We start from the raw sequence: 19,289 nt of genomic DNA, 5'->3' as shown, positions 1-19,289 counted from the left end.
CCCTATCACCCCTCACTGCCTGGAACAAGGAACTGGGTGGAGGACACTCGGAGGGCAACTTGGTCCCCTGTGCACACAAGTGCCCACGCTTTGAGAATAAACATATGAATTGGTAACTGCAGCGGTGCTCATCCATCAACAAATAATGAATTAATAAATAGGTGAGTAAATAAATAAACAGCACACATATAGAGTAACAAGAATGAACAGAGACGTGAAGAGATGGTCCAGGATGTCTCTGGTGGGGCCACGTCCAGCCCCTGATACATGGCTGAGGAGAGGGAGGTGCTGGGATCGACCCTAGGGGCTTATGGCATGTGGGAGGCAGTGGGGCTTCTCTGTGGTCGTTGCTGTGTGTCAGAGGCTGCTGGAAGAAACAGACAGCATGTGCGAGGATGATGGTGGGAAGTTGAGCAGCTCCAGCACTGCCACGCCCACACTGCTGCGCCATGTGAACATGCAGGAGGCGGCTACCCACTTGTTGGTCCTTGGGTTGTACTTCTCGATGGAGTTGAGGCTGGAGCTGCCATCGTTGCTGCCCACAGCATACAGCCAGCCATTCATGGCCACCAGGTCATGTGTGCTCCTGGGGATGGGCAGCCAAATGAGTTGTGTGGGTAGGACCACAGGAGGAGCCACTGGGTAGGGGCAGATCCACTGGAGGAGCCAGGGCCGGGGCCACAGGAGGAGCGGGGGCGGGGCTGGGTGTCCCCAGTGGAGTGGAGACAGTGGAGCTGATCTACTGCATTGGCTAGAATGGCCCAACCTGGCCTGCAAACCTGAGAATGTTCATGGGTGCCACGCTCTCCCAGGCGCCGGCCTTGGGGCTGTATCTCTCCACTGAGTTGAGGCAGCTGGTGCCATCGTTGCCCCCGGCCACATACAGGGCGCCCTCCAGCACCACCACACCTGCAGAGCTGCGCCGGGTCAGCATAGAGGCCACCGGGGTCCATGCATTCACCTGTGGTGGTGAGGCCTGAGCTGAAGGCTGACACAACCAGGGCACCCCACCCATCCCCCTAAGCAAACCCTAATCCAGGCAGGATATCTGTGAGATAGGGTGGATATGAATGGCTGGCCTGAGGGTGGAACCCCCAGGCAGCAGTGGGCTGGGGGACTGCCATGGGGTACACTATGCACCTGGGGCTCATACTTCTCCACAGTGGCCAGGTGTGGAGAGCTGTCATATCCACCCACAGCGTACAGGTTTCCATCTGCGGAAGGCAATATACCCTGGTGCTCCTGCTGGGTGCGGGGTGCAGGTAGGAGGGTGGGCACCACAGGAAGCAGGCCCTTCCTTTCACCCACCGAGTGTGGCCACGCACACATATCGCCTCCGGGTGCTCATGGCAGATGGATGTCCATGTTCCCATCAGGGGGTCATAGCGTTCAGCGCTGTGGGCACCAGACTGCTGCTGACCCGTAGCCACAACAGAAAGGTTGTCCAGCCCCAGGACCTGCCCTCCCCCAGGGAACAGCTGAAAACCCAAGGAGGCCACCACGAAGACTCTGACTCAAGTCCTACCATAGCCAACAGCAGGACCTGCGGGGTGGGCATGGGTTGCTGCCTGGTTGGGTATTCCTGGGCCAGTGTCCCCTTTGGGCCCAGCCCTAGACTGGAGGAGAGGACCCCAGGAAGGAAAAGGGATGGGGAGAGACCAGGCCTAAGAACTGCTTGGCCTAGGTAAAGAGGCTTTGGGGACCCTGGTGGCCTGGGCAGGCAGTAACCTTGCCATCCCCCATCAGACACAACTTGGTACAGCCTCACCTCCTGCTGCCAAGCCACCCTGAAGGGTCATGGGGGCCTCAACCCCAGCTACTACCTGTTGAGACAGGAGGCCCCATCGTAGCCGCCAGCTGCGTACAGGAGCCCGTGCAGGGCAGCTACGCCCAGGCAGCTGCGCCGCGTGCCCATGGACACCTCAGGTTGCCATGTGTTGGTCACAGGGTCATACGATTCCACAGTAGCCAGGTCTGAGGTCCCATCATAGCTAAGAGAGGGGTCCACTACTGGTCAAGAAAGGCCTAGCAGGCATGTGCCAAGCCCCGGCCCCAAGCCTGGCCTCTATGCTTACCCACCCACAGCATACAGCCGGTTTCCTACAGCAGCCACTCCCACTCGGGCCGACGTGTGGACATGGAAGCTACTACGTGCCAGTGGTCAGTTAGAGTGTCATATGCTTCACAGTCCCCATGGATGGCAAAAAGACTCCCGCCACCTAGGAAAGGGAGGTGACAGGATAGGAGGAGAGGCACTGGGAGGCAACCAGTGGGAGTCTAGCATAGCCTGAGAGCAAGAGTATTGGGACTCTGGGGGTGGATCACACTCCACAGGGCCTGGAGAGACCCTGGATGGAGGAGGAGGGAGCAGGTCAAAACCTGACCAACGTGGTGGGCTGGGCTTGTGTTGGGTATGGCCACGGCAGGGGTGTCAGAGGAAGGGGCCGGATGGGCATACCCACGGCAAAGAGCACAGGGCCGGCATCCTCACAGCGCTGGGGCCGTGTGCGGCTGGTACCCAGTACACCTCTCTGCTCGGGCAGCAGGTGGAACTTGAGGGCCTCAATGAGCAGATCCTTGCAGTCAGGGTGATGCCTCACCAGGCTCTCAGCATCCACATGGCCCAGCAGGAAGTCACAGCTCAGCAAGGGCAGTCGCACACACTTCATCAGCTGGGGCAGGAGTGCCAAGGTCAGGGGACCCTCAGGCACACTTGCCCCAGGGCTGAGACCCTGGCTCAGATGCCTGTACCACCTGTACGATGGGTTCTTGAGACAGATGCCTGCACTGCCTCCATGGTGTCCCTGAACGGGAGAGGCCAGGGACTCCATGAGGCACACCCAGGCTTCAGCCACCATGGTCCCTCCCCAACACCACAAGGGGTCCCGAGGCCTGGCCTTACTCTTGGAACGTGCTGCCTCCGAGTGTCCACGTCAAGTTTGACCCAGCTCAGGACAGTGCGGTAGACATCTTCTTCTGAAGGTACATTCAGGCTGTCACTAGAGACCAATTCCAGCACCTGGGGATAGGGGTCCTCAGGCATGAGATCTGGGGAGGGTCCTGCGAGACCAGGGAGCCCCCGGAAGGTATCTGGGAGGGAGGGTCTGGAGGTGGTGGTGGGGTCAGTGTTTCTACAGGAAGGGGCCCAGCAGGGTCAGGAGCTGTGGATTGGTTCCTGGTGGCCTAGATCCCAAATAGTCTTGGGGACATGGAACCAGGACTGGGGTTTAGGAGCAGAGGCTGTTAAGGATGAGATGAGATAAAGAGTCCAAGGCAAAGACCTGGGTAGAGCCAGGAGATGGGAACAGGGTTGGGGGTGCCCAGGCGACAGGTCACAGGGTGGGCATGGGTCAGAAGCTGGGAACGAGGCCTGGGGAACAAAGAGCAAGGGGTGAAGGAGGGTGCTGGGGTGGGAAGGGGCAGGGTGTGGGTTGGGCCCTGTGGGCAGGTTACCTGCTTCAGTGGCAACAGCATGAACTCCTCGGTCTTGGCCACGTCCACAAAGTGCTGCAGCACATACCTGTGTGCTGCCTTGAGCAGGTCACTGCAGGTGTGCGTATCGGCAAAGCCCTGGATGCCCAGGCAGTTGGAGGGGTCCAGCTGACTCAGCAGGAACTTGCAGCAGGCCTCCTGGACGCTGTTCAGCTGCAGAAGGCTGGCAGCTGGGAGCAACGTCTGTGGAACATGGAGATGGGGTCTGGTGGGAGGTGCCCAGGCTGTGAAAGTAACTGGAGGGTTTGGGGAGAGGCCTGTGAGGGGCCAGGGCATGGGGAGACCTGGCAGGAGGCACACTGCCTCACCTGTACGTTGCCCTCGCCTACTACAATCTCAGCTGTATATGCAAACTGCACCAGTTGGTCCAAGGCCTGAGGGTCAATGTCATGCAGTGTCACATGAGTCTGGTGGCTCTCACTCATCTCATCTGTGGGGACAGTAGTCAGGCTGGTACCTGTCCCGGGAGAGCTGCAGAGAGCCCCCAAGTGCCACCCAGACTGTGGTACTTGCTTGTGAACATGGCGTGGAAGTAGGGGCTACAGGAGGCCAGCACCACCTTGTGTGCACGGATCTCCTTGGCGGCCACATGCAGGACGATGTCACAGAGGAGGCCATGCTGCCGCATTTGGCTCATGGCTACGAAGGCATCATGGTAGTGCCGCTTGGAGTTGTGGGCCACACTGTGGCCCTCGCGACTCAGTAGCTGCATGGCACCTTCCATGGGGGCTGCGGGCCGAGCCTGCCTGGGCCGTGCTCGCTCTGCCTCTGGGCTGCAGGTGGGCAGGGCCAGGTCAGGGTTAGCCCTGTAGGGGGCTGCTCACCCACCTCCTCTGTACCACCAGACTTCTGGGTATGGCCAGGGCAGCCAAGTCAGCCATCTGTCCAGCAGTCCAGTGGCCATAACGTCTGCATCAAGGCCCACCTAGTAATGCTGCCCGCCTGGAGCAAGACCGCCCCTCCTGTACAGGGAGCTACCCTGGAGCCAGACCAGACTCTCTTCTAAGCCTACTCCCACTGGGGGATCATCCGGACACTGCTGCCCTGAGTGTCCAGCTTCCTCTGCCCACCTCCCTTCTCAGCTACTAAGTTCACCCATCTCTTGTTCCCCTTGAGAGACAGGTATCCTCGACCCTTCTAAGGATAGGGCTCCTGCCTTGCCAGCCACCCTTCCCATCCCTCAGTAGTACTGGGAATGTGGGAGGTGTACGCAGGGAACCGGCCAATGCCTGCTTTAAAGCAGACCCCTGGCCCCCGGTACAGCAGGTGGACTTCCCGTTGTGGAGGGATTCAAGGGCAGGCAAGGGGCTTAGGGCCTCTCTTTCCAGGGGTCAGCACCCCTCGGCCCCGCGCAGCACTCAGGACTTCCCAGAACCGCTGCGGTGGCCGAAGGACCGAGGGGCTCGGACTTCACACGACCCAGGCCTGCAGCAGCCTCTCAGGCAACGCCGTTCTCCCGAGTCCCCCGGTCCCTCCGTCGGTCCTCGGCGCCGCCCGCTCTCCGCCCTACTCACGCCGGCGGCTGCGGCTGCAGCGGGGGCGCCTCAGGCCCGGGCCCCGGGCTGCCGTGCTCCGGGCTCTGCGTCCTGCTGGCCGGGCGCTCGGCGCGCGGCTGCATCACCTCAGCCACCGAACTGCCGCCGTGAAGCGCGCAGGACAAGCGAGCGCGACTGCTGGAATGAGGCTCAGAAGCGGTGGCCCTTCAGCGTCGCGCGCCTCCCCAGCTGCAGACGCTGTTTCTCGGCGCCGCCCGCCCCATCTCTCGCGCTCCGAGGAGGCTTCGAGGATCCGTGTTGGACACGGGTCAGCCTGGCGTCGCGCCACCGGATCGATTCCTCTCGTAGCCCTCGGACCTCGCGTACTGCCCCAGGCGGACAAGCTCCGGGCCCCAGATGGCCAGCCACCTGCCAGTTGTGCTGTGGTGGGTCAAGCCTTGGGCCATGCGCTCGCCGTTTGGTCCAGCCGTCCAGGCCCGCAGACCCCGCAGCCTGGAAGGAGGAATGCATCCTCTCCGCCCAGCCCCAGGCGCCCTGGCCAGACACTCGGGTGCGTTTTCCGTGGGACCTCGCTGCACGGAATGTGGATGGTGCTGCCAGGGGCTGCTGACCGTCCAGCGAGATAGACACAGGGCTCTTGCTCTGATCTCGCATCAGGCGAAGCCAGTCCCGCCTCCCAGCATGCTCTGATTCCTGTCAGACTGTCTATCTGTATCCCTGCCGTTTCTGTTTTCGTTGTTTTCTCCATTAAACCCTTGGCTTGTCATTGGTTTGTGTGTTCTTAGTATAGAAGTCTCCACTGTCGCACGTTTTGTCTGTTGTCAGCGCCCTGCACATGCACGGGTGGGCCGCAGACAGGGCCTCGATTCCCCAGGTGGGAGTTGTTATTTCTGCGTGTCCCGGAGGAGGACGCAGAGCTCTGACCTAGCCCGGCCCGCGTTGGGGCGAATGAATGCCAGAGCCATGCCAGAACCCACCTGAGGCCATGAGGGTGCGAACGCGCCCTCCCGCCTGGAAGCCACCGGCTAAGCAGTCGAGAATCGCAGAGCCAGCGACAGGGCGGGGCTCGGCCGGGGGCGGGGCCAACCCGGAGGTAGTGCTGTAGCGCACGGCTTTCTGGGGCCGGAAGTGTGGCGCACGCGGCGGGCTCGGCGTCATGGCGGAGGTGAGGAGCCGCAGGAGGTAAGTCTGCTGTGTTCCTTGCGGGAGCCTGTGCTCTGGGCTGTCCTCACCTCTTTTGAAGGCTGGGGCTAGTGGGCTGGCGCCTTGTGACCCTCTGTGACCCGCAGGCGCCTGGCTGAGCTGACGGTGGACGAATTCCTGGCCTCAGGCTTCGACTCTTGAGTCCGAGTCGGAGTCTGAGTCCGAGGGCGCCCCGGAGGCGGCGACGCGGGAGCGGGAGGCACGCGGACGTGGAGCTGCGCGGCGTCTGGAGCCCGACAGGGGCCCCGCGGCACGGTAAGCCGGCGCGCCTGGGTGGCTTGCTGTGCCAGCCTTCCTCTGGGTGGGGCGGGCGTTGGCGGGTGACACAGAGTTGCGTTTCTGACCCGGGAGAGTTCGGTGTGGGGCGGACCCCTCTGTAGCGCGCAGGGGGCGGTCAGGAACCACGCGAGGGGCCGGAGGGAGGTTGAGCGGAGAGCCCGGCCGGCTCCATGCCTGCAGACCCAGCCACTGGGAAGGCTGAGGCTGGAGAGCCCAAGTTTGAGGCCAGCCTGGGCAATTTATCAACACCCTGTCTCAAAGCAGAAAGGGCTGGGGATGTAGCTCCGAAGAAGAGCGCTTACCTAGCGCTTGAGGAGCCCTGGAGTCAGTCTCGAGTGTCCTAACTACAGTAACAAAGTGGATGCCAAGTGGCCAAACTTGGGAGGGCGACAGCCTGAGTTTTGAGTGACAGCCCGAAGGGGTAGTCTGTGTGGACCGTACAGCAGGAACGGAGAAGGTCTTGAAGTGGGAACCCATGAGGAAGGGGTGACTGGTAGGAGAAGTGGGAAAGTAATTGAAGATGCACCCAGAGGGTGGGTGATGAGGAATCAGGTTAGATCACCCAGTAAAATGGGAAGTTTCCTCAGAGCGAGAGCTGTGAAGCAACATCCTGTGACATTTTTTAAAAAAGGGAAAAGATCACTCCGGTTTCTGTGCCAAAAAGGATCATAGGTGAGGAGGGTGGGAATGGAGAGGCCATTATGGTGATTGAGAGTTGAGAGATGTGGTGGTTTGCAAGGAGACTTTGGTGGTTTTGAAGATGTTGTTGATGAGTTATAGGGACAGGTCTTTTGTGGGGACTGCATGGTGCCAGCACAGCAAGTCTGGGGAGAGCACAGGTTGAGTGTCTGTGTGCTAGAGGTTAAAGCAATGGGGAGAGGCTTCTGGGTACAGGAGTCCAGAAGAGAGTTATGTTTTTTGAAAACTTAACATTGTGGGAAACCTCCTGCTTGTTGTTGATGGCTGCTGTGCAGGGAGCAGAATAACCTTGTGGTCTCTCTGAGGAGGCCCACAAGTGGCTATGTGGACAAGAAGCCAACCCACTACTGGTTTTTCACTGGCTTACTGACTCCTGCCTTCTCTGTAGGCATAAAGGCAGTGCCTCTGAGCACAAGGACCAGCTCTCTCCGCTGAAGGAAAAAGATCCAGAATTCTACAAGTTCTTGCAAGACAATGACCAGAGCCTGCTAAATTTAGTGACTCAGACAGCTCTAAGGAGGAAGAGGAGCAGTTTCACTCCTTGCCAGGTGCACTGGAGGTGAGGACAGCACAGGCCTGTCCAGCAGGGCACCTGTGGCTTCTACACCCTCCCCCAGCATGACTCTTCTGTATCTGGTGTAGGAAGCAAGCAAAGATGACGGAGGAGAGGATGGGGACAGAGTCCCTGGAGGACCTCAGCGGAAGAAGAATCAGTCTGTTCCTGTGACCCTGGCCATGATGGAGAAATGGAAGCAGTCTGCAAAGGTGAGAAGAAGGAGTGTGGTCTGACCAGCTGGACCCCGCCAAGTGACAGCACTGGACTGGGCAGGGAGTACACAGGAGTTCTCCTGAGGGCCATGGGACAACACTGGGCTGGGCAGGGAGTACAGAGGAGGTCTCCTGAGGGCCATGGGACAGCACTGGGCTGGGCAGGGAGTGCAGAGGAGGTCTCCTGGGGGCCATGGGACAGCACTGGGCTGGGCAAAGAGTGCACAGGAGGTCTCCTGGGGGCCAAGGGACAGCACTGGGCTGGGTAGGGAGTACACAGGAGGTCTCCTGCGGGCCATGGGTAAGCACTGGGCTGGGCAGAGAGTACACAGGAGGTCTCCTGAAGGCCATGGGACAGCACTGGGCTGGGCAGGGGGTGCACAGAAGGTCACCTGGGTTCATGGGTCACCACTGGGCTGGGTAGAGAGTACAGGGAAGGTCTCCTGGGTGTCAGGGGTCAACAATGGGCTGGACAGAGAGTGCAAGCTAACCTGGGGTCATGGGTCACCACTGGGATGGGTAGAGAGTGCAGAGAAGGTCTCCTGGGGGGCACGAGACAGCACTGGGTTGGGCCTGGAGTGCAGAGAAGGTCTCCTGGGGGCCATGGGAGAGCACTGGACTGCGCAGGGATTGCAAAGGAGGTCACCTGGGGGCCATGGGACAGCACTGGGCTGGGCAGAGAGTACAGAGGAGGTCTCCTGAGGGCCATGGGACAGCACTGTGCTGGGCAGGGAGTGCAGAGGAGGTCTCCTGGGGGCCATGGGACAGCACTGGGCTGAGCAGGGAGTACAGAAGAGGTCTCCTGGGGGCCATGGGACAGCACTGGGCTGGGCAGGGAGTGCAGAGGAGGTCGTCTGGGGGCCACGGGACAGCACTTGGCTGGGCAGGGAGTTCTGAGGAGGTCTCCTGGCGGCTATGGGACAGCACTGGGCTGGGCAGAGAGTACAGAGGAGGTCTCCTGGGGGCCATGGGACAGCACTCGGCTGGGCAGCGAGTGCAGAGGAGGTCTCCTGGCGGCCATGGGACAGCACTGTGGTGGCCACGGAGTAAAAGGCAGATCTCCTGGGTGCCATGGGACAGCGCTGGGATGGGTACGGAGTGCAGAGGAGGTCTCTGGGGGCCTTGGCACAGCACTGGGATGGGCAGGGAGTGCAGTGACGGTCTCCTGGGCGCCATCGTAGAGCACTGGGCTGGGCAGGGAGTGCAGAGGAGGTCTCCTGGGGTCCATGGGAGAGCACTGGGCTCGGCAGAGAGTACAGAGGAGGTTGTCTGGGGGCCATGGGACAGCGCTGGGCTGGGCAGGGAGTGCAGAGGAGGTCTCCAAATAAGCCTTGGGAAAGGACTGGGCTGGGCAGGGAGTGCAGAGGAAATCACCTGGGGGCCACAGGACAGCACTGGGCTGGGCAGGGAGTGTAGTGAAGGTCACCTGGGCCCCATGTGACAGCACTGGGCTGAGCAGAAAGTACAGAGGATGTCTCCTGGGGTCCATGGGACAGCACTGGGCTGGGAAGGGAGTGCAGAGGAGGTCTCCTGGGGGCCACGGTACAGCACTGGGCTGGGCACGGAGTGCAAAGGAGGCCTCCTGGCGGCCATGGGACAGCACTGGGCTGGGCAGAGAGTACAGAGGAGGTCTCCTGGGGGCCATGGGACCGCACTGGGCAGGAAAGAGAGTGCAGAGGAGGTCTCCTGGCGACCATGGGACTGCACTGGGGTGGCCAGGGAGTACAAGGTAGGTCTCCTGGGTGCCATGGGACAGCGCTGAGATGGGCAGGGAGTGCAGACGAGTTCCCCACATGAGCCATGGGACAGCACTGGGATGGGCAGGGAGTGCAGAGGAGGTCTCCTGGGGGCCATGGGACAGCACTGGGCTTGGCAGAGAGTACAGAGGAGGTCTCTTGGGGGCCATGGGACAGCAATGGGCTGGGCAGGGAGTGTAGAGGAGGTCTCCAAAAGCCATGGGAAAGGACCTGGCTGGGCAGGGAGTGCAGAGGAAATCTCCTGGGGGCCACGGCACAGCACTGGGCTGGGCAGGGAGTGCAGTGAAGGTCACCTGGGCGCCATGGGACAGCACTGGGCTGGGCAGGGAGTTCAGAGGATGTCTCATGGGGGCCATGGGACAGCACTGGGCTGGGCAGAGAGTACAGAGGAGGTCTCCTGGGGGCCATGGGACAGCACTGGGCTGGGCAGGGAGTGCAGAGGAGGTCTCCTGGCTGCCATTGGACAGCACTTGGCTGTCCAGGGAGTACAAGGCAGGTCTCCTGGGATCCATGGGACAAGCTGGGATGGGCAGGGAGTGCAGAGGAGGTCTCCAAATGAGCCATGGGACAGCAATGGGATGGGCAGGGAGTGCAGAGGAGGTCTCCTGGGGGCCATGGACAGCACTGGGCTGGGCAGAGAGTACAGAGGACGTCTCTTGGGGGCCATGGGACAGCACTGGGCTGGGCAGGGAGTTCAGAGGAGGTCTCCAAATAAGCCATGGGAAAGGACTGGGCTGGGCAGGGAGTGCAGAGGAAATCTCCTGGGGCCACGGGACAGCACTGGGCTGGGCCGGGAGTGCAGTGAAGGTCACCTTGGCGCCATAGGACAGCACTGGGCTGGGCAGGGAGTGCAGACTAGGTCTCCTGGGGGCCATGGGACAGCACTGGGCTGAGTAGAGAGTACAGAGGCGGTGTCCTGGTTGCTATGGGACAGCACTTGGCTGGCAGGGAGTAGAAGGGAGGTCTCCTGGGGCTGGGCAGAGTGTTGAGAGGAGGTCTCCTGTGGGTCATGGGACAGCACTGGGCTGGGCAGGGAGTGCAGAGGAGGTCTCCAAATGAGTCAAGGGACAGCACTGGGCTGGGCAGGGAGTACAGAGGAGGTCTCCAGAGAGCCATGGGACAGCACTGGGCTGGGCAGGGAGTGCAGAGGAGGTCTCCTGGGGTCCATGGAACAGCACTGGGCTGGGCAGGGAGTACAAGGCAGGTCTTCTGGGGGCCATGGGACAGCACTAGGCTGGGCAGGGAGTGCAGAGGAGGTCTCCTGGGGGCCATGGGACAGCACTGGGCTGAGCAGAGAGTACAGAGGCGGTGTCCTGGTTGCCATGGGACAGCACTGGGCTGGCAGGGAGTAGAAGGGAGGTCTCCTGGGGCTGGGCAGAGTGTTGAGAGGAGGTGTCCTGTGGGTCATGGGACAGCAATGGGCTGGGCAGGGAGTGCAGAGGGGGTCTCCAAATGAGCCAAGGGACAGCACGGGGCTGGGCAGGGAGTTCAGGGAGGTCTGCAGAGAGCCATGGGACAGCACTGGGCTGGGCAGGGAGTTCAGAGGAGGTCTCCTGGGGTCCATGGGACAGCACTGGGCTGGGCAGGGAATACAAGGCAGGTATTCTGGGGGCCATGGGACAGCACTGGGATGGGCAGGGAGTGCAGAGGAGGTCTCCTGGGGTCCATGGGACAGCACTGGGCTGGGCAGGGAGTGCAGAGGAGGTCTCCTGGGGGCCATGGGACAGCACTGGGCTGGGCAGAGAATACAGAGGAGGTCTCCTGGGGGCCAAGGGACAGCAACAGCACTGGGCCGGGCAGGGAGTGCAGAGGAGGCCTTCTGGCGGTTATGGGACACTACTGGGGTGTCCAGAGAGTACAAGGCAGGTCTCCTGGGTGCCATGGGACAGCGCTGGGATGGGCAGGGAGTGCAGAGGAGGTCTCCAAATGAGCCATGGGAGAGCACTGGGATGGGCATGGAGTGCATAGGAGGTCTCCTGGGGGCCATGGGACAACACTGGGCTGGGCAGAGAGTACAGAGGAAGTCTCTTCGGGGCCATGGGACAGCACTGGGCTGGGCAGGGAGTGCAGAGGCGGTCTCCAAATAAGCCATGGGAAAGGACTGGGCTGGGCAGGGAGTGCAGAGGAAATCACCTGGGGGCCACAGGACAGCACTGGGCTGGGCAGGGAGTGCTTGAATGTCACCTGGGCGCCATGTGACAGCACTGGGCTGAGCAGAAAGTACAGAGGATGTCTCCTGGGGTCCATGGGACAGCACTGGGCTGGGAAGGGAGTGCAGAGGAGGTCGTCTGGGGGCCACGGTACAGCACTGGGCTGGGCACGGAGTGCAGAGGAGGCCTCCTGGCGGCCATGGGACAGCACTGGGCTGGGCAGAGAGTACAGAGGAGGTCTCGTGGGGGCCATGGGACAGCACTGGGCTGGGCAGGGAGTGCAGAGGAGGTCTCCTGGCGACCATGGGACTGCACTGGTGTGGCCAGGGAGTACAAGGTAGGTCTCCTGGGTGCCATGGGACAGCGCTGGGATGGGCTGGGAGTGCAGAGGAGTTCTCCACATGAGCCATGGGACAGCAGTGGGATGGGCAGGGAGTGCAGAGGAGGTCTCTTTGGGGCCATGGACAGCACTGGGCTGGGCAGAGAGTACAGAGGAGGTCTCTTGGGGGCCATGGGACAGCAATGGGCTGGGCAGGGAGTGTAGAGGAGGTCTCCAAAAGCCATGGGAAAGGACCTGGCTGGGCAGGGAGTGCAGAGGAAATCTCCTGGGGGCCACGGCACAGCACTGGGCTGGGCAGGGAGTGCAGTGAAGGTCACCTGGGCGCCATGGGACAGCACTGGGCTGGGCAGGGAGTTCAGAGGATGTCTCATGGGGGCCTTGGGACAGCACTGGGCTGGGCAGAGAGTACAGAGGAGGTCTCCTGGGGGCCATGGGACAGCACTGGGCTGGGCAGGGAGTGCAGAGGAGGTCTCCTGGCTGCCATTGGACAGCACTTGGCTGTCCAGGGAGTACAAGGCAGGTCTCCTGGGATCCATGGGACAAGCTGGGATGGGCAGGGAGTGCACAGGAGGTCTCCAAATGAGCCATGGGACAGCAATGGGATGGGCAGGGAGTGCAGAGGAGGTCTCCTGGGGGCCATGGACAGCACTGGGCTGGGCAGAGAGTACAGAGGACGTCTCTTGGGGGCCATGGGACAGCACTGGGCTGGGCAGGGAGTTCAGAGGAGGTCTCCAAATAAGCCATGGGAAAGGACTGGGCTGGGCAGGGAGTGCAGAGGAAATCTCCTGGGGCCACGGGACAGCACTGGGCTGGGCCGGGAGTGCAGTGAAGGTCACCTTGGCGCCATAGGACAGCACTGGGCTGGGCAGGGAGTGCAGACTAGGTCTCCTGGGGGCCATGGGACAGCACTGGGCTGAGTAGAGAGTACAGAGGCGGTGTCCTGGTTGCTATGGGACAGCACTTGGCTGGCAGGGAGTAGAAGGGAGGTCTCCTGGGGCTGGGCAGAGTGTTGAGAGGAGGTCTCCTGTGGGTCATGGGACAGCACTGGGCTGGGCAGGGAGTGCAGAGGAGGTCTCCAAATGAGTCAAGGGACAGCACTGGGCTGGGCAGGGAGTACAGAGGAGGTCTCCAGAGAGCCATGGGACAGCACTGGGCTGGGCAGGGAGTGCAGAGGAGGTCTCCTGGGGTCCATGGAACAGCACTGGGCTGGGCAGGGAGTACAAGGCAGGTCTTCTGGGGGCCATGGGACAGCACTAGGCTGGGCAGGGAGTGCAGAGGAGGTCTCCTGGGGGCCATGGGACAGCACTGGGCTGAGCAGAGAGTACAGAGGCGGTGTCCTGGTTGCCATGGGACAGCACTGGGCTGGCAGGGAGTAGAAGGGAGGTCTCCTGGGGCTGGGCAGAGTGTTGAGAGGAGGTGTCCTGTGGGTCATGGGACAGCAATGGGCTGGGCAGGGAGTGCAGAGGGGGTCTCCAAATGAGCCAAGGGACAGCACGGGGCTGGGCAGGGAGTTCAGGGAGGTCTGCAGAGAGCCATGGGACAGCACTGGGCTGGGCAGGGAGTTCAGAGGAGGTCTCCTGGGGTCCATGGGACAGCACTGGGCTGGGCAGGGAATACAAGGCAGGTATTCTGGGGGCCATGGGACAGCACTGGGATGGGCAGGGAGTGCAGAGGAGGTCTCCTGGGGTCCATGGGACAGCACTGGGCTGGGCAGGGAGTGCAGAGGAGGTCTCCTGGGGGCCATGGGACAGCACTGGGCTGGGCAGAGAATACAGAGGAGGTCTCCTGGGGGCCAAGGGACAGCAACAGCACTGGGCCGGGCAGGGAGTGCAGAGGAGGCCTTCTGGCGGTTATGGGACACTACTGGGGTGTCCAGAGAGTACAAGGCAGGTCTCCTGGGTGCCATGGGACAGCGCTGGGATGGGCAGGGAGTGCAGAGGAGGTCTCCAAATGAGCCATGGGAGAGCACTGGGATGGGCATGGAGTGCATAGGAGGTCTCCTGGGGGCCATGGGACAACACTGGGCTGGGCAGAGAGTACAGAGGAAGACTCTTCGGGGCCATGGGACAGCACTGGGCTGGGCAGGGAGTGCAGAGGCGGTCTCCAAATAAGCCATGGGAAAGGACTGGGCTGGGCAGGGAGTGCAGAGGAAATCACCTGGGGGCCACAGGACAGCACTGGGCTGGGCAGGGAGTGCTTGAATGTCACCTGGGCGCCATGTGACAGCACTGGGCTGAGCAGAAAGTACAGAGGATGTCTCCTGGGGTCCATGGGACAGCACTGGGCTGGGAAGGGAGTGCAGAGGAGGTCTTCTGGGGGCCACGGTACAGCACTGGGCTGGGCACGGAGTGCAGAGGAGGCCTCCTGGTGGCCATGGGAAAGCACTGGGCTGGGCAGAGAGTACAGAGGAGGTCTCGTGGGGGCCATGGGACAGCACTGGGCTGGGCAGGGAGTGCAGAGGAGGTCTCCTGGCGACCATGGGACTGCACTGGTGTGGCCAGGGAGTACAAGGTAGGTCTCCTGGGTGCCATGGGACAGCGCTGGGATGGGCTGGGAGTGCAGAGGAGTTCTCCACATGAGCCATGGGACAGCAGTGGGATGGGCAGGGAGTGCAGAGGAGGTCTCTTTGGGGCCATGGACAGCACTGCGCTGGGCAGAGAGTACAGAGGAGGTCTCTTGCGGGCCATGGGACAGCAATGGGCTGGGCAGGGAGTGTAGAGGAGGTCTCCAAATAAGCCATGGGAAAGGACCTGGCTGGGCAGGGAGTGCAGAGGAAATCTCCTGGGGGCCACGGGACAGCACTGGGCTGGGCAGGGAGTGCAGAGGAGGTCTCCAAATGAGCCAAGGGACAGCATGGTGCTGGGCAGGGTGTACAGAGGAGGTCTCTTGGCGGCTGTGGGACAGCACTCGGCTGACCAGGGAGTACAAGGCAGGTCTCTTAGGTGCCATGGGACAGCGCTGGGATGGGCAGGGAGTGTAGAGGACGTCTCCAAATGAGCCATTGGTCAGCACTGGGATGGGCAGGGAGTGCAGAGCAGGTCTCCTGGGGGCCATGGACAGCACTGGGCTGAGCATAGAAAACAGAGGAGGTCTCTTGGGGGCCATGGGACAGCACTGGGCTGGGCAGGGAGTGCAGAGGAGGTCTCCAAATAAGCCATGGGAAAGGACTGGGCTGGGCAGGGAGTGCAGATGAAATCTCCTGGGGGCCACGGGACAGCACTGGGCTGGGCAGCGAGTGCAGTGAAGGTAACCTCGGCGCCATGGGATAGCACTGGGCTGTGCAGGGACTGCAGAGGATGTCTCATGGGGGCCATTGGACAGCACTGGGCTGGGCAGAGAGTACAGAGGAGGTCTCCTGAAGGTCATGGGACAGCACTGGGCTGGACAGGGAGTTCAGAGGATGTCTCCTGGCGGCCATGGGACAGCACTGGGCTGGCCAGGGAGTACAAGGCAGGTCTCCTGGTTACCGTCTCCTGGTTACCTGGTTAGCGCTGGGATGGGCAGGGAGTGCAGAGGAGGTCTCCAAATGAGGCATGGGACAGCACTAGGATGGTCAGGGAGTGCAGTGGAGGTCTCCTGGGGGCCATGGGACAGTGCTGGGCTGGGCAGGGAGTGCAGAGGAAGTCTCCTGGCGACCATGGGACTGCACTGGGGTGGCCAGGGAGTACAAGGTAGTTCTCCTGGGTGCCATGGGACAGCGCTGGGATGGGCAGGGAGTGCAGAGGAGTTCTTCACATGAGCCATGGGACAGCACTGGGATGGTCAGGGAGTGCAGAGGAGGCCTCCTGGGAACCATGGGACAGCACTGGGCTTGGCAGAGAGTACAGAGGAGGTCTCTTGGGGGCCATGGGACAGCAATGGGCTGGGCAGGGAGTGTAGAGGAGGTCTCCAAAAGCCATGGGAAAGGACCTGGCTGGGCAGGGAGTGCAGAGGAAATCTCCTGGGGGCCACGGGACAGCACTGGGCTGGGCAGGGAGTGCAGTGAAGGTCACCTGGGCGCCATGGGGCAGCACTGGGCTGGGCAGGGAGTTCAGAGGAGGTCTCATGGGAGCCATGGGACAGCACTGGGCTGGGCAGAGAGTACAGAGGAGGTCTCCTGGGGGCCATGGGACAGCACTGGGCTGGGCAGGGAGTGCAGAGGAGGTCTCCTGGCTGCCATAGGACAGCACTCGGCTAGCCAGGGAGTTCAAGGCAGGTCTCCTGGGGTCCATGGTCAAGCTGGGATGGGCAGGGAGTGCAGAGGAGGTCTCCAAATGAGCCATGGGACAGCAATGGGACGGGCAGGGAGTGCAGAGGAGGTCTCCTTGGGGCCATGGACAGCACTGGGCTGGGCAGAGAGTACAGAGGAGGTCTCTTGGGGGCCATGGGATAGCACTGGGCTGGGCAGGGAGTGCAGAGGAGGTCTCCAAATAAGCCATGGGAAAGGACTGGGCTGGGCAGGGAGTGCAGAGGAAATCTCCTGGAGGCCACAGGACAGCACTGGGCTGGGCAGGGAGTGCAGTGAAGGTCACCTGGGTGCCATGTGACAGCACTGGGCTGGGCAGGGAGTGCAGACTAGGTCTCCTGGGGGCCATGGGACAGCACTGGGCTGAGCAGAGAGTACAGAGGTGGTGTCCTGGTTGCCATGGGACAGCACTGGGCTGGCAGGGAGTAGAAGGGAGGTCTCCTGGGGCTGGGCAGAGTGTTGAGAGGAAGTCTCCTGTGGGTCATGGGACAGCACTGGGCTGGGCAAGGAGTGCAGAGGAGGTCTAAAAATGCGCCAAGGGACAGCACGGGGTTGGGCAGGGAGTTCAGAGGAGGTCTTCAGAGAGCCATGGGACAGCACTGGGCTGGGCAGGGAGTGCAGAGGAGGTCTCCTGGTGTCCATGGGACAGCACTTGGCTGGGCAGGGAGTACAAGGCAGGTCTTCTGGGGGCCATGGGACAGCACTGGGCTGGGCAGGGAGTGCAGAGGAGGTCTCCTGGGGGCCATGGGACAGCACTGGGATGAGCAGAGAATACAGAGACGGTGTCCTGGTTGCCATGGGACAGCACTGGGCTCGCTGGGAGTAGAAGGGAGGTCTCTTGGGCTGGGCAGAGTGTTGAGAGGAAGTCTCCTGTGGGTCATGGGACAGCACTGGGCTGGGCAGGGAGTGCAGAGGAGGTCTCCAAATTAGCCAAGGGACAGCACGGGGCTGGGCAGGGAGTACAGAGGAGGTCTCCAGAGAGCCATGAGACAGCACTGGGCTGGGCAGGGAGTGCAGAGGAGGTCTCCTGGGGTCCATGGGACAGCACTGGGTTGGGCAGGGAGTACAAGGCAGGTCTTCTGGGGGCCATGGGACAGCACTGAGCTGGGCAGGGAGTGCAGAGGAGGTCTCCTGGGGGCCATGGGACAGCACTGGGCTGAGCAGAGAGTATAGAGGAGGTCTTCTGGGGTCCATGGGACAGCACTGGGCTGTGCAGGGAGTTCTGAGGAGGTCGTCTGGGGGCCACCGGACAGCACTGGACTGGGCAGGAAGTTCAGAGGAGGTCTCCTGGCAGCCATGGGACAGCACGGGTGGGCAGAGAATACAGAGGAGGTCTCCTGGGGGCCATGGGACAGCAACAGCACTGGGCTGGGCAGGGAGTGCAGAGGAGGCCTCCTGGCGGCCATGGGACACCACTGGGGTGTCCAGAGAGTACAAGGCAGGTCTCCTGGGTGCCATGGGACAGCGCTGGGATGGGCAGGGAGTGCAGAGGAGGTCTCCAAATGAGCCATGGGAGAGCACTGGGTTGGGCATGGAGTGCATAGGAGGTCTCCTGGGGGCCATGGGACAACACTGGGCTGGGCAGAGAGTATAGAGGAAGTCTCTTGGGGGCCATGGGACAGCACTGGGCTGGGCAGGGAGTGCAGAGGAGGTCTCCAAATAAGCCATGGGAAAGGACTGGGCTGGGCAGGGAGTGCAGAGGAAATCACCTGGGGGCCACATTGCAGCACTGGGCTGGGCAGGGAGTGCAGTGAAGGTCACCTGGGCTCCATGGGACAGCACTGGGCTGAGCAGAATGTACAGAGGATGTCTCCTGGGGTCCATGGGACAGCACTGGGCTGGGAAGGGAGTGCAGAGGAGGTCTTCTGGGGGCCACGGTACAGCACTGGGCTGGGCACGGAGTGCAGAGGAGGCTTCCTGGCGGCCATGGGACAGCACTGGGCTGGGCAGAGAGTACAGAGGAGGTCTCCTGGGGGCCATGGGACAGCACTGGGCAGGGCAGCGAGTGCAGAGTAGGTCTCCTGCCGACCATGGGACTGCACTGGTGTGGCCAGGGAGTACAAAGTAGGTCTCCTGGGTGCCATGGGACAGCGCTGGGATGGGCTGGGAGTGCAGAGGAGTTCTCCACATGAGCCATGGGACAGCACTGGGATGGGCAGGGAGTGCAGAGGGGGTCTCCAAATGAGCCAAGGGACAGCACGGGGCTGGGCAGGGAGTTCAGAGGAGGTCTCCAGAGAGCCATGGGACAGCACTGGGCTGGGCAGGGAGTGCAGAGGAGGTCTCCTGGGGTCCATGGAACAGCACTGGGCTGGGCAGGGAGTACAAGGCAGGTCTTCTGGGGGCCATGGGACAGCACTAGGCTGGGCAGGGAGTGCAGAGGAGGTCTCCTGGGGACCATGGGACAGCACTGGGCTGAGCAGAGAGTACAGAGGCGGTGTCCTGGTTGCCATGGGACAGCACTTGGCTGGCAGGGAGTAGAAGGCAGGTTTCCTGGGGCTGGGCAGAGTGTTGAGAGGAGGTGTCCTGTGGGTCATGGGACAGCACTGGGCTGGGCAGGGAGTGCAGAGGGTGTCTCCAAATGAGCCAAGGGACAGCACGGGGCTGGGCAGGGAGTTCAGAGGAGTTCTCCAGAGAGCCATGGGACAGCACTGGGCTGGGCAGGGTGTGCAGAGGAAGTCTCCTGGGGTCCATGGGACACCACTGGGCTGGGCAGGGAATACAAGGCAGGTCTTCTGGGGGCCATGGGACAGCACTGGGCTGGGCAGGGACTGCATAGGAGGTCTCCTGGGGGCCATGGGACAGCACTGGGCTGGGCAGAGAATACAGAGGAGGTCTCCTGGGGGCCATGGGACAGCAACAGCACTGGGCTGGGCAGGGAGT

General features: G+C 62.1%; 1 protein-coding gene across 1 annotated transcript; it reads right to left on the bottom strand.

The window, feature by feature from the left end:
- Window positions 1–357: 357 nt before the first annotated feature.
- LOC143389838 (kelch-like protein 17) lies at window positions 358–5,110 on the bottom strand. Its single transcript, XM_077108404.1, is given in 14 exon segments — window positions 358–586; window positions 780–961; window positions 1,141–1,214; window positions 1,309–1,352; window positions 1,354–1,395; window positions 1,824–1,991; window positions 2,076–2,124; window positions 2,127–2,219; window positions 2,459–2,672; window positions 2,903–3,019; window positions 3,454–3,675; window positions 3,801–3,922; window positions 4,006–4,265; window positions 5,007–5,110. Coding segments are annotated over 14 exon segments (1,920 nt in total).
- Between the last annotated feature and the right edge of the window lie 14,179 nt (window positions 5,111–19,289).

The sequence above is a fragment of the Callospermophilus lateralis genome, unplaced genomic scaffold (genome assembly GCF_048772815.1).
Source record: "Callospermophilus lateralis isolate mCalLat2 unplaced genomic scaffold, mCalLat2.hap1 Scaffold_66, whole genome shotgun sequence".
Lineage (NCBI taxonomy): Eukaryota > Metazoa > Chordata > Mammalia > Rodentia > Sciuridae > Callospermophilus > Callospermophilus lateralis.
Note: the sequence above shows the minus strand (reverse complement) of the source record. Positions and strands in the feature narration are given on the sequence as shown.